The following is a 13,432-nucleotide window of genomic DNA, read 5'->3' on the forward strand; positions in this document are numbered from 1 at the left end:
GTTCTCACTGCTTAGGGTGAAAAATTTTGTGTACTACACGAGATCAAAGTTATTTACATCTCGTGCGCTTTTGAATCCCTTACTACGCTCAAGATTCTAAATTAGATTCACTCGCTACGCTCGTGAATCTATTATAGAATCTTTCGCTTGCACGGGACTCAAAATAAGCACTCGAAGAAATATCAAACTTTGATCTCTTGTTGTACAAATAACTATTATCCTAAATTCCTCGTATAAAAATGTCGTGTGAACTGTGACTCATCATAGCAAAATGTTTGTATAAACGTTCGATATCTCTACCTACTATGAACTATGGACCTTTCGGTCGTGGGATGACGTGTATTCTATGGTAATGACTAACTGCAATTTCTCTTTGTGGTGACTAAGATATCCAATTTAACTAACTAAGGAATATCACACAAATAAGTTCAAGTTCTATTTTAATTTGCGATTACGCAATAATCAATAATAATTTAGGTAAAAGGAAATAACAAGCTCTATGTAGAAAGATAACTGATATCTGGTAATTCGTTATATTTTTTACTTGAAAAATTGCAAATTGCGAAATTACACCATCTTTTGATCGCTAATCCACCACTACCACCATCCATCTTAAGTTATCATGTACTCTCTTGTAGGTATATTCTTGCTGATTCGAAGTTAATCTGGTTAAAGTCTTATTTTTATGAGCGCTATCTGTATCATTTTTGACTTCAGGACTTTCATATCTATGATTTGGCATTTTCGATTATCACTTTCCACTGCATTTAGTGTTAGTGAATGTCACCTTTGTAAAATTATGCTAATTCATGCACATAAAAGTGTACCTAATCTCCGTCTAGTTGGGTTTGACCTTGATAGCATGCAGTGTCCGTGTCATTGAACGATTGAGACCCGTGGCGTGAGGTAATTCCGCGAAATCGTCCTCTTGTCAATTTCCAATGACATTCATTCACGAACAATGCATTTGTCATCTGTGTAACAAAGAGACACGAATACGATAAGGAGTAGGTATCAGTGGCGGCGCGTGGAGTTTTTCGCTAGACAACTCGGAGCAAAAAAAAAACACCTACATGAAACACCTACATTATGTACTTATTTTTTCATGATAAGCGAAGGTAAAGTAAAGCGCTAGGTGTGTCCTTGAGTTCGTTCTTTTGCAGTTAGTGTATAACCACCTTTGCCATACTTGTCATCACTGACGTCACATAAACAGTGTATGTCGTGTATGACAAAAGCGGATTCCTACTCCTAAATTCCTAACAATCCTAACTAATAAGTTTTTTGCAAAAATTTCATTTTTGGTACTTACAAGCTTTTATCGCTGACTATACTTTTCTTACGACAGACAACTAATACTCATCGAGACAATTCTAAAAACCCCTAACACAATTAGGTTGCGTTGTTTCATCACAGAGTTCTTATGGCGACCTCCTGTCTCCATCATCAGATCAGTTCGACAGTATGATATTATTGTATTGTCAGCAGAACTACATACAGCTGTCAATTTTCATGACGCTACGATCCTTGGAAGATGTTTAAATTAGTTACCTTAGATTCCATTACATTAGTTACATACAGATCGACCTAATAAAAGCTTGTTAAAAACAAGGACTGACCTTGAAACACCTGCACGAACAATACGCAACACTAATAACACTCAAAAATTCACTGCTTTAGTCTTTATATATAAATATATGCACACAACTAAGTAAAATCTCATTAAAACCTATAAAACTCTAATAAAAACAACAATAACAACAAATCTTGGCAATAACCGGAACGGAAGTGTTGTCATAATATTATTCCATTTTCACCCACGACCTACGGACTTCCAAAACCTATTACTACAAATTTATAAACAGTACTTTCTTCGAAGAAACCCTCGTTATCAAATTACCTTAACTAAACTTGCGACTCCATAATATTCTTAGATTTTGTAATAAAATTTCTTTTTTTAAAGATTTTTTGAAAATTTGGTATTAATGATAGCAAAATACAAAAAAAAATTACCTATTAATTCAATTCAATGTTTTGGTACGGCAACATTAACCACACGAGCGGCAAACGCGACTCGATTCAAAATTGTGAAACATTACACTCCAATATAAATCTTACCTATTTGTATTTAAGGTTTAAATTCAAATGAAGCATGGTGTACAGCACTCACGCCACTCGCGGACTTTGACTGTGTGCGTGCATTTTTCCAATATAAACCTTATCATGTTACGTTTAAGGTTTTTATTTAAATGAATAACTCGATACAAAACCGTGTTATTTTGATGCGTAAATACGCGGACTTTCTTTAGCGAACTTTATGAGCGTGTGCGTGAGTTTTCGTATGTGTGTGGTGGCTCATGAATGAATACTCAAGCTTAAACTTAGTCGCCCGCGCGCCCGCTATGATTAGTTGAAATTTAATCAATAGTGAAGCTTTAGTAAATCGTGTTATCGATTACAAGGTAATACGTAGTGTTTTCGTTATGGATATATATGTAGCAATAAATTTTAGGCAAGCCGGTGGGAATCGGGTTGTATGAAGCCGCCGCTACTGGTAGGTATATTAGATATTGAACTGTAGGTAATTTTTGCGCTAAATCTTTACTTTACCTAACTACCGGGTCAAAAAAAGCTGTTCCACAGAAACATTCAAGAGGTAATGGTTTGGACTCTACTAGATTTAGAATTAGATCATACTTATTCATTTCGTGATTTCATGTTTATAGCAATAAATAGTCTTTCAATTATTAGAATATAATAAATAGATACGAAAGCGTGGGCATTTATTTTATTTGGATACAAGAGAAATAAATAGATCGAGAGATTTTCCTATCAATAGACCACAAATTCTTCAAGTTCGCTGTGGAACAAAACACGAGGAAAGTCAAATATTTAATTTATTGCAACGCATTTGTTTCTTACAGAGTTTGTCTTACAATCATTTTGTTATTGAACTCCCCTTAGTTAAAAGTTTTCTTTCCTGTCATTAAGCTTCGTGGGTTTCAGGTCTCCTTTGTTAGTAAAGTTTTCCCTCTTCTTCCATGCCCTTTTGCGAAGCCTTCTTAGAGAGGCGCGCCCCAGTGGTTGGAAACTCTTGCCATAAACCATTTACATTTACAGGATCGACCCCATTAGACCGTAATTTATTTGTATAATATTGTAGTAATAAGTGAATGCCCTAAATTTTAGTTTAACTACTTATGTCCCTTTTTTACTTTCCTGAACCAAATACCAATAAAATCGGTTATTCAAGAAGCGAAAGCGTTCGCTGAAGAATGCGGCGTGCGTTATGGAACGCCAGCGTAATCGGGGAGTAACCAACACGTAATGGTTACCAAATAGCACCGCAACAGCTGATCGATTAGGATCGGCCGCGATCGTGATTAAAATGATTAAAGTGGGTTCATGACGATGGGTTCCGTACCCCATATGGAGACCATGAGGTCCTTTCACCCAATTAGTTTTGACATAATGACAATAAGGTCAGTTGGAGCCACTATATCAAGGAATGGTGTAAGGTTTAAAGGTCCTTTCACTGTGAGTGGTAAAAAGTTCAATATAGTCAAACCAAAGACATATGTAACTTCGTATAAGACGAATAAAGTCTAAGGAAAAAACGTGCCTCGCAATTCAAGTAAAAGTCATTCTCGAATAGATGCCGCACACACCTTTAGCCTATCCTCGGCTAGATGGCGTGACGACACCGTTTCATATTTAACAATTTTAACACATAGATATCAGTGAATGAACATGGATCAAAATGATATAAAAATAATAAAATCATTTATCCATATATATACATTTTTTGATAACTTTATACGTTTTCATTTTGAGTTTTAGTCGTGTGTCGATAGATGGCAGTAAATTTACAGTGACTACAAAATTTACAATGACAGGACCCCTCTATACTATCTATTCTTTTTGGTCTAACTAAAAAAATATAATAATAAATTATATATTGTGGGACAATCTCACATAAGTCCCACAGAACTCAGGACCTCGAACTTCGTAGGCAGGGTAATTATACATATATAGACTAGAGGGCCGTTACTAAATAAATACCCTTTTCTTTTACAGCGTAACGGCTCCATGGAATACGACGGCATATTCCTCATGAATACCGGCGCGGCGGACTTCTTCGAGCTGGGCAACATCGAGAAATGGAAGTACTCCAACCGCACCCTGTACCGCGACGAGTGCGGCGAGGTGCGCGGCTCCAGCGGGGAGCTGTGGGCGCCGGAGCTCGGCCAGCCCGAGGTCCAGGTGTTCGCGCCTGATATATGCACGTGAGTATTGATTCTCTGCTTTTTAAGAGTGCCAATTGGAGTGTTGAAAATTGTCATCGAGATCATGTACCAAGTCTAAACCCGTCCGTCCTTTAGACCTGTAAAAGGCTGTATTTTGGCAACTGTAATTAGAGTTGTGCCGTTCTCGAAGATGTTCTCCTTTTTGTATGGTAAACGTTCCCATTCGAGAATAATTCCCGTAGTGAGCATAGTTCCCGTAGCCTGCTAGCCTGGAATAAAATTATACATACAAGTAAAAAAAAACTTGAGACAAACATAGACTTCTCTATACCTATTTCAGAAGGCGCTAACAGGGTCATGGCTCATGTACCTAATTGTTGTTGTGTGTTTCTTTTTACGGTGCACTACCTAAATCCTCGTTTTATGAGTATTATTCCAATATTTCTGATTTCCTTAATATTGAACAAAAATAAATAAATGCCCAGATAACCATTACTTCTAGTGATTAAGATTACTATTGTATTTACGTTAGATAATACTGCGTTGGCTCGATTCACTACATCAATAAATATGAATAGACTTAAACTTAAAATAATAGGATATTTGACTGTATTTAAAATAAATTATTTCACACCATGCATGAAATAAAGCACCAGAACATTAATAGAGAAACCTAGAGTTATTTTAAGACACATTTTCTATTTTATAAATGTCATAGAAGTATAAAGAGTAGGTAACTTGACCGTGACCGTCATTGTGTAAAATTTCATATAAATTCCATAATGGCAAATCGATTTGACAGTTCCAAAAAAGAAACTGATTTGGCTAATAGTCAAATACCCTCTTATATTATAATAATAATAATAATAAGCCCGCAGGGCAGCTTGTGGCGAGCTGTTGGGAAGTAACAACCCCACGGACCCGAGTACTCCCGAGAGTCGGTCAGGGTCTCCGTCTCCGGCGTGTCTTCGTCGGTCGGAGTGGACCCCAAGGGGACCCGCAGGACTCTCAGCTCTGGCTTGCCTTAATTGGCCGTCCAGAGAGGAGTCGTTAGAGCTATATGCTCCAGGGGTGGAAGTGAAAGATGCATAAGACGCGAGTTGGCACAGTGGCTGTTAACAGCCACTGGGTAGAAAGCGGCGCACACCTCTCGACACCCCTGAGCCGCTCACACTGATGTTGCTCCTGGTCGTCTTCGCGACGGCAGTTTCAGGGGCCCATCTAGTGCGCGGCAAGTCATCACCTGCCTCGATAACTTGTGTAAACATTGTTATGGCAGGTGTCCGTACGTCTTTGTAATAACCCAGTCTCATAGTCCACTCAAACTTCAATCCATAGACCGCGGTATACTGTTCTTTTTTTCTACAATAGTCCCAATGCCTGCTGAGACCGGTTCATGGGTGTCTATTGTTGCACCTGTGAACGGGTTCCAGCAGGCGTTCTACAAGACATAAAAGCTCTCCAAGGGGCCTCTACGTGTTGGATCTGTGTCCCCACGCAAGCCTATCAAAAAACCGGGATTATAGGCCCGTGATATCCAAGGAGATACAAATAATAATAATAATAATAATCTTGTGAGGGCGAGTCACCGTCTGCCGGAAATAAAATTGCATACCGTTTTATTAGGCAGGCGTCCGGTTTTTTACCCCATAGCTCAGTTCTTAGTCCATCGCTTTCACCCAATAACCTAGTTCATTTTAGATTCCATCAACTCTCAATAGTCCTTACACCCTGGCGGGTGCTGCCTCTGCGTGCGTCCCATGGCACGGGCAAGGGCAGCCTCCGCTCGGTGTACCCCTTACATTTTATTAAAGTGTCAAAAGTCAGCCAACACGTAGAGGCCCTACGTGTTGGCTTCGGCTCCGCGCACGCCTCCCAAAGGTCCGGAACACCATTGTTCCGTGATGGGAAAGACATACAAATAATAATAACTTAAGATGAGAAATAAATAAAGAGAATAATAATAATAAGCCCGCAGGGCGGCTTGTGGCGAGCTGTTGGGGAGTAACGACCCCACGGACCCGAGTGCTCCCGAGAGTCGGTCAGGGTCTCCGTCTCCGGCGTGTCTTCGTCGGTTGGAGTGGACCCCAAGGGGACCCGCAGGACTCTCAGCTCTGGCTTGCCTTCATTGGCCGTCCAGAGAGGAGTCGCTAGAGCTATATGCTCCAGGGGTGGAAGTGTTAAAGGGCATAACGCCGCGAGTAACTTCGGAGAAAGCGCAGCACCACCTCTCGACACCCCTGAGCCGCTCATGCCGGTGTTGCACCTGGCCGTCTTCACGATGGCGCATCAGGTGCCCATCTAACGAGTGGCGAGTCACCGCCTGCCTCGATAACACTGTATAACACAATGTTATGGCAGGTGTCCGTTTATTTTCCACCCAAATTTAAACCATAGACCAGGACTCTTTCCATTTTTCTATAATAGCTCCCAATGCCTGCTGAAACCGGTTTACGGGTATCTATTTATGTACCCGTGAATGGGTTCCAGCAGGCGTTCTACATGGCATCAAAGCTCTCCAAACGGCCTCTACGTGTTGGATCTATATCCCCACGCACGCCTTATAAATGACCTGGCTTAAAAACCCGAGAGTTTGTAACGGAGATACAAATAATAATAATAAAATACTTTATTGCACACTACAAAACAAAAGATACAGAAAATACATTGGAGTTTAACGGTGTAGGTAACAACAGGCGGATTTATCGCTAAACAGCGATCTCTTCCAGACAACCTTCAGATAGCTTTATTTATTATTGATCGAAAATACGTAAGGGGATTAGAAAAAATGCGCACCTGTCCTGTGCTTATCAGCTTGACTTGATACAGTCCAGTCGTACATAGGGCATATATTATCTCAATTATCTATTTAGCTGATACTATATGAATTTATAAAAAAAAAACTTATTATTCCAGACATGATAAAGAAAAGATTGCATCGCATGACATTATATATAGCTAATAATTATTGTTTATTTAAAAGCGGAGACCTTTATTGCTACGGCGCTTTACATAAGTTGCGATAAGCATGCTGAGAATATTATAGGCTAGAAAAGTAGATCCACGGTACCATCCATTAAAAAAAGGCATAAAAAAAACTGAAAACACCCATATTTTACTACTAATAGAAATGAAGTAGTAACGATAGGTTAAAAATAAAGCTATGGGGCTGTCGGTTAGCTCTTGCACTGTTTGCCTAAAATACCTTTAAATGATAAAAAATAAAAACAAACGAATATTGTTGCATTGGGCCCTAGAAAACTAAAACCATAACGCTCATCTAAGAAGTAAGAACCATCGCTGAATTTATTTATCAAAAATCCTTTACAGAAAATCGTATCGGAATAGATCGATTCGTCGTGAAGGTAAATAAAAACGTTCAAAAATGGTTTTTCTACGGGTGCCCGGACTCTCATGTTACGCTTTGTTATAAATATTTTTTAAACTCGAAGTCTAGGAGGACACCTGTCATCTTCATATAATTTATAACCTAAAACTGCCAAATCTCGCAAAATTGTATTGAAATGACAGGTCAGGTTTGACAGGTACCCATCGAGTTTGAAAAATATTATATTATAAAAACAAACTCTTAGTTAATATCGTTAGATTTTGATATATGCGGCGGTCTATGATACAGCCACAGAAACCATACTTGTTTAATTAATAGATAATTGAATGTTTGTTGGTCTATTTCCAGGTACCTGACCTTGGGTATAGACAAGGAGGTGCACGTGGATGGCATAGACGGAGTTCAGTACGCCGCCAACGTGTCCGTGTTCGACAACGGGTACAACTTCCCTAGCACGGTAGGTACAATGTACTATCATCGTACAGCTAGCGGCAAAATTGCATGCATACATTATTAATGGAATTCATTTATAAAGTGGCGATGTATTTCTGGGGCTCGGTGTACTAAAAATCGAAGTCATATTTATCCAAGCTTTGTTCTACTTAACCCTCTGAACGCTTTACGTTATGATATGACCAAAACGTCACTTAAACGCCACGCTCACGGGCGAAAGCGAGTTATAATGTAAACCCTTCTTGAAATTGTGAAGATTACTTTGACAGCGTACGCCATAACACCTATAGTTGTCCATCTCCATGACGCGGTGGGCACGACTAGTAATGACGCCTTTAGATGTTCTTGGCCTCCAAAAGGTTAATCGTGGTCTACCTTTGAGAAAACATCTGGCTTCTACCCGTAACTCTGTCATTCTAATTATAGTGCATGATAAGACTGTATCTACTGTCTAAATATCCTTCGGGTTAAAAAAAGTCTGTGGGTTAAAAGAACATCGTCGTCCCTTTCTTTTAACATGGTTCGCAATGGTACAAAATTTGCAAGAAAGTTAGGAAAATCAGTTGTGTGCACGATAAAGTCAACCTTCAACTGGAAACTCAAGCCACGGACGCATTATTGAGTCAGCAATGTCAAACAATAGTACATTATTGTCGAGGCTCGGAAGTAGCTACTTGCAGGCTGAGGATTCGTTTTAAACGGACGACCTTGGGAGTCCGTTTAATTGAATCCGAAGCCAGCAAGTAGCCTTCCAGCCGAGTCATATATAGTGCTTTTCTCAAAAATGGTGCAAGAAATATAACTATAATAGACATATTTTACAGAAGCAACGTTCTTACGTATATATTTTCACAGAAAAAAGTAGAAAAAACTGAAAAAGTTTGCTTTGCCGCCTTTTTATTTTTTAAATTTTAAAATAGAAGTGTATTTTTCTGCCGAAAATACGCCAACCTATTTGAGACAGCTAAATAGTCGCGGTGACAACATTATGTAATAAGTACTAATCATCTGTTTGGCTGTTTAATGGGCCTGTGCCTTCATTTGATATGGCCATTTAAACTTTTAAAAAGTTTGGAACTCGACAAATAATGGAATTTGTATGCAACATTGCAGTCCTAAAATCGAGACTGCAATGTTTTTAACTTTTTAATTTTTGACTGACCATAAACTCCGCACTTCGCGACCTATTTTTTAAACGGCAAAGTCGACTATGCCGTCCATTTTTGAGAAATAGTACATTATTGTCGAGGCTCGGAAGTAGCTACTTGCAGGCTGAGGATTCGTTTTAAACGGACGACCTTGGGAGTCCGTTTAATTGAATCCGAAGCCAGCAAGTAGCCTTCCAGCCGAGTCATATATAGTGCTTTTCTCAAAAATGGTGCAAGAAATATAAATATCATAGAAATATTTTACAAAAGCAACTTTCTTACGTATATATTTTCACAGAAAAAAGTAGAAACAATTGAAAAAATTAGCTTTGCCGCCTTTTTATTTTTTTAATAAAAAAATAAAAGTGTATTTTTCTGCCGAAAATACGCCAACCTATTTGAGACAGCTAAATAGTCGCGGTACTAATCATCTGTTTGGCTGTTTAATGGGCCTGTGCCTTCATTTGATATGGCCATTTCAACTTTTAAAAAGTTTGGAACTCGACAAATAATGGAATTTGTATGCAACATTGCAGTCCCAAAATCGAGACTGCAATGTTTTTAACTTTTTAATTTTTGACTGACCATAAACTACGCGCTTCGCAACCTATTTTTTAAACGGCAAAGTCGACTTTGCCGTCCATTTTTGAGAAAAATCTATTCCAAGTTTAAAATGTAAAGGTGGTTTGTAGGCGTGCTACTGCGACTTGACCCGCGACAGGGACTGCCTGCCGCCCGGCGCGCTCAACGTGTCGGCGTGCCGCTACGGCGCGCCCGCCTTCGTGTCGCTGCCGCACTTCCTGCACACCGACCCCTACTACCCCAGCAAGATAGACGGCTTGGAGCCTACCGAGTGAGTGCCGTACTCTTGTGTCTACTTTTTTCACGTTCCTGCCTCGAAAATGTGGCTAAAATGGTCTAAATTTACCCTTAACTCGACAACGTTCAAAATACTGGACATAACCTTTGACTCATTTTTTTTCATAACCAGATTCATTACAGCCATTGAGCGGCGAGTAGGTAAATTCACTCACTTCCGTGTTTTTTGCGGATTTAAGAGTTAAGACCAGAAAGTAGCGACTAGTTGTAAACAATGTTTTTAAGCCGCTATACTTTTGTTTTCCACGCATTGATTGCGTGACAGTGCAGGTTTACTTTTGGTCGACACTCGGATCATCAAACTAACCTACTCGTCCATGCTTATTTTTCAGCCTCTTTAACAGTATTATTTGTGTTTTGATCTTGTGATTAATGGTTTTAAAATGTTTTGTTGTCAACAGTGAGCATAACTTCAGACTGGCGTTAGAGATGTTCACGGGCATGCCGCTCGAGGTCGCCGCTCAGCTCCAGATCAACATGCTAGTCCGACATGTAAACCTAGTCAGGTAAGTTGCTCTGCACATAATATAAAAGACAGAACCAAAACACGACTCTAGACTGGCTGGCCGTGGCCATGCCGCAGCAAATGTCCACTGAGCTAACCAACATGTAACAACATGTTGCTATAGATCAACATGTTAGTCCACCATTAATACTAGGTGCGTCAGGACAGTTGCATTTCTAAATCCTTCCATTATTGATGTATATAAGGATATGATTCAAAATAAATAAATAAATAAAATATGATGACCTTTAATCTTATTGGCACATTTATAACGAATATAGTATTTACGTGAAGAAATCAAACATTTGCATTAACTAAAAGCAACATTGGTCACAGATTAATAAATAGTTACTACGTAACAGATACTTCATTCCCAAACAAAAGCATAAATACCTACGCTATAATAGCCTACAGAACCTTAATAATAATACCTGCTGCTCAGGACAAGAAGAAATGTACCATAATTACGCGCACAAAGAGTCGAGAGTGTGTTGCCCGCCGTTCGAGTCACGTGCCAACGCGTCATCGTAAGAATGCGCTAGGGTTGTAGCTACCCTACCTATGATGATTATTGTAATAAAACGAATGTTGCGAATCAAATATGTTTTAGTTTTAATATAATGATTTATAATTTTTTCACTTCTCGGAATTCTCTGTTATTAAAATTTTATAAGTAGTTGAAAATATCCCAAATCGCGTAAATAATTTTAATAAATATTCAGGAGCAAAGCAACGGACAATCAACGGTTTTTAAAAGTTGTAATACGGTGCTACCAGGCCGATTAATTATTACGTCGTCAAAATTATTTAAAAATACTTTTTCTAACCCTTCAATATAATTATTAAACTTTCAGGTGGGACCTTTAGCCCGCCATAAAAAGATGAATTTTTATTATAGGCTTTTTCCTTTGTTTTTTTTTACTTTTTCACCCATCTACTGCACAAGGTTTCGGCATTTCGAAGCATAAGCGCGGGAAACGCGCGGTGCAATGCGGTGCGAGCGCTGAGGCGGGCGTTCGGCGGCCCTCTGTCGGTTGTATCGTCGACGATACGCCGAGCGGTAGGCATATAGCGCGTGGCCTTGAGCGTGTGACGGAGGCCTGCATTGGTGAAGTGGAATTGCTAATGAATGAAGACCGGAACGGGAATCATAAACAAAAACTATTACACATTATTGGTTTTGTATGTTAAGGTACAACATTTTTACTAATTTAGATGCGTAATTTAATGTTATTAGGAGAACTGCATTGATAGTTAAAAAAAAAGAGTAAAATATGTTGTACTAACGTGCTCATGACAAGGCAATCGTAAAGTAAAAAATGAGACTTAAAATACTTAAACAATGAGAGTTAAATGTTTACATGCAATACAAGGTAATTTTTAGGGTTCCGTACCCAAAGGGTAAAACGGGACCCTATTACTAAGACTTCGCTGTCCGTCCGTCCGTCCGTCCGTCCGTCCGTCTGTCACCAGGCTGTATCTCACGAACCGTGATAGCTACACAGTTGAAATTTTCACAGATGATGTATTTCTGTTGCCGCTATAACAACAAATACTAAAAACAGAATAAAATAAAGATTTAAATGGGGCTCCCATACAACAAACGTGATTTTTGACCAAAGTTAAGCAACGTCGGGAGTGGTCAGTACTTGGATGGGTGACCGTTTTTTTTTTTGCTTTTTTTTTTTCGTTTTTTTTTTGTGTTATGGTACGGAACCCTTCGTGCGCGAGTCCGACTCGCACTTGCCCGGTTTTTTTGCTGATGTTTGTCTGTTATTTGTAGCCTCAACAACCAGTTGCCGGACCCGGACACGCTGGTGCCGATGTTCTGGTTCCGGCAGGAGGTCCACATCACGCCCGACTACGCGCGCATGGCGCGCATGGCGCTCAACCTGCGGTACGGCGTTCCTTACGCGCTCTACACGTTGACTGTGAGTATTGTTACATTTCCGTCTGTTCCCCGATTTGTACACCTGACGGGGATCCGGTTAAGCACTTGGGATGGGACTACGGATGGCGCTCAACCTGCGATACAGCGTTCCTTACGCGCTTTACACGTTGACTGTGAGTGTTGTTACATTTCCGGCTGCTTAATACTTTACGGTACAAGAAGAAATTATCCCTATCGTAATATTTTAGCTTTGAGCGGTTCTTTGTGAGTTAAACAATTTAAACATATCATACATATAACTGTCAATATTTATTTGCAGGGCCTGGGACTTGTTCTAATAGTGTCAGGCATCATAGTACTAATAAGAAGACTGGTGCTCTCGCCCGAGACCACGCCCATACTGTCCGCCGAGTCCACTTCGGACGAACAATGACTAGGAAGGTTTTAAGGGTACTGTTATTACTTACAATTATTAAAGCTTATAGTGTGATATGCCATTCTATGCCTTCGGATATTAACGACGTCATAAACATAGGGGTGAGAACTAAATGAACTACACTGTAAATGAAGCTGGTAAAAATGTTGAATAAATATTTCAAGAAATAAATATGTAAAAATCTTAGACCCAAGATGAAAAGACTGTATACTAGTATAACACATTGACTGGTAATCATGTAATCAATCACAAATGATCCCTCAGAGGAAACATAAGGGTTTATGAAATGTATTATATGTATAAGGCGAAGACAATTTAACTAACCTACGTGCCTTAATATATTTGATAAATATGTAACCTTTGTTAATAATTGTTATTTTTAAATCATGTTAAATTTTAATTTTTATAGCTGTTGTCTTGAATAGTTTGTATAAGTTATAACTACCTTACCGACTGTTACCTTTGATGAGGCTATGTGAATAACCGGCATCGTGCCTATTTTTGGTTTAAATTCATCTAATTAT

At 39.2% G+C, this 13,432-nt stretch overlaps 1 protein-coding gene across 1 annotated transcript in view; it reads left to right on the plus strand.

Annotated features, from left to right (window-relative positions):
- LOC134795388 (protein croquemort-like) overlaps positions 1-13,027 on the plus strand; it is a 32,100-nt gene extending 19,073 nt beyond the window's left edge. Inside the window, exons 6-11 of the mRNA XM_063767223.1 lie at positions 4,078-4,286; positions 7,945-8,053; positions 9,890-10,050; positions 10,478-10,582; positions 12,365-12,512; positions 12,792-13,027. Coding sequence (XP_063623293.1) covers positions 4,078-4,286; positions 7,945-8,053; positions 9,890-10,050; positions 10,478-10,582; positions 12,365-12,512; positions 12,792-12,905 — 846 coding nt within the window. The 3' untranslated portion in view covers positions 12,906-13,027. The remainder of the gene's footprint in view (positions 1-4,077; positions 4,287-7,944; positions 8,054-9,889; positions 10,051-10,477; positions 10,583-12,364; positions 12,513-12,791) is intronic.
- Positions 13,028-13,432: the final 405 nt, after the last annotated feature.

Source organism: Cydia splendana, chromosome 1, assembly GCF_910591565.1.
Source record: "Cydia splendana chromosome 1, ilCydSple1.2, whole genome shotgun sequence".
In the NCBI taxonomy this organism is placed as follows: domain Eukaryota; kingdom Metazoa; phylum Arthropoda; class Insecta; order Lepidoptera; family Tortricidae; genus Cydia; species Cydia splendana.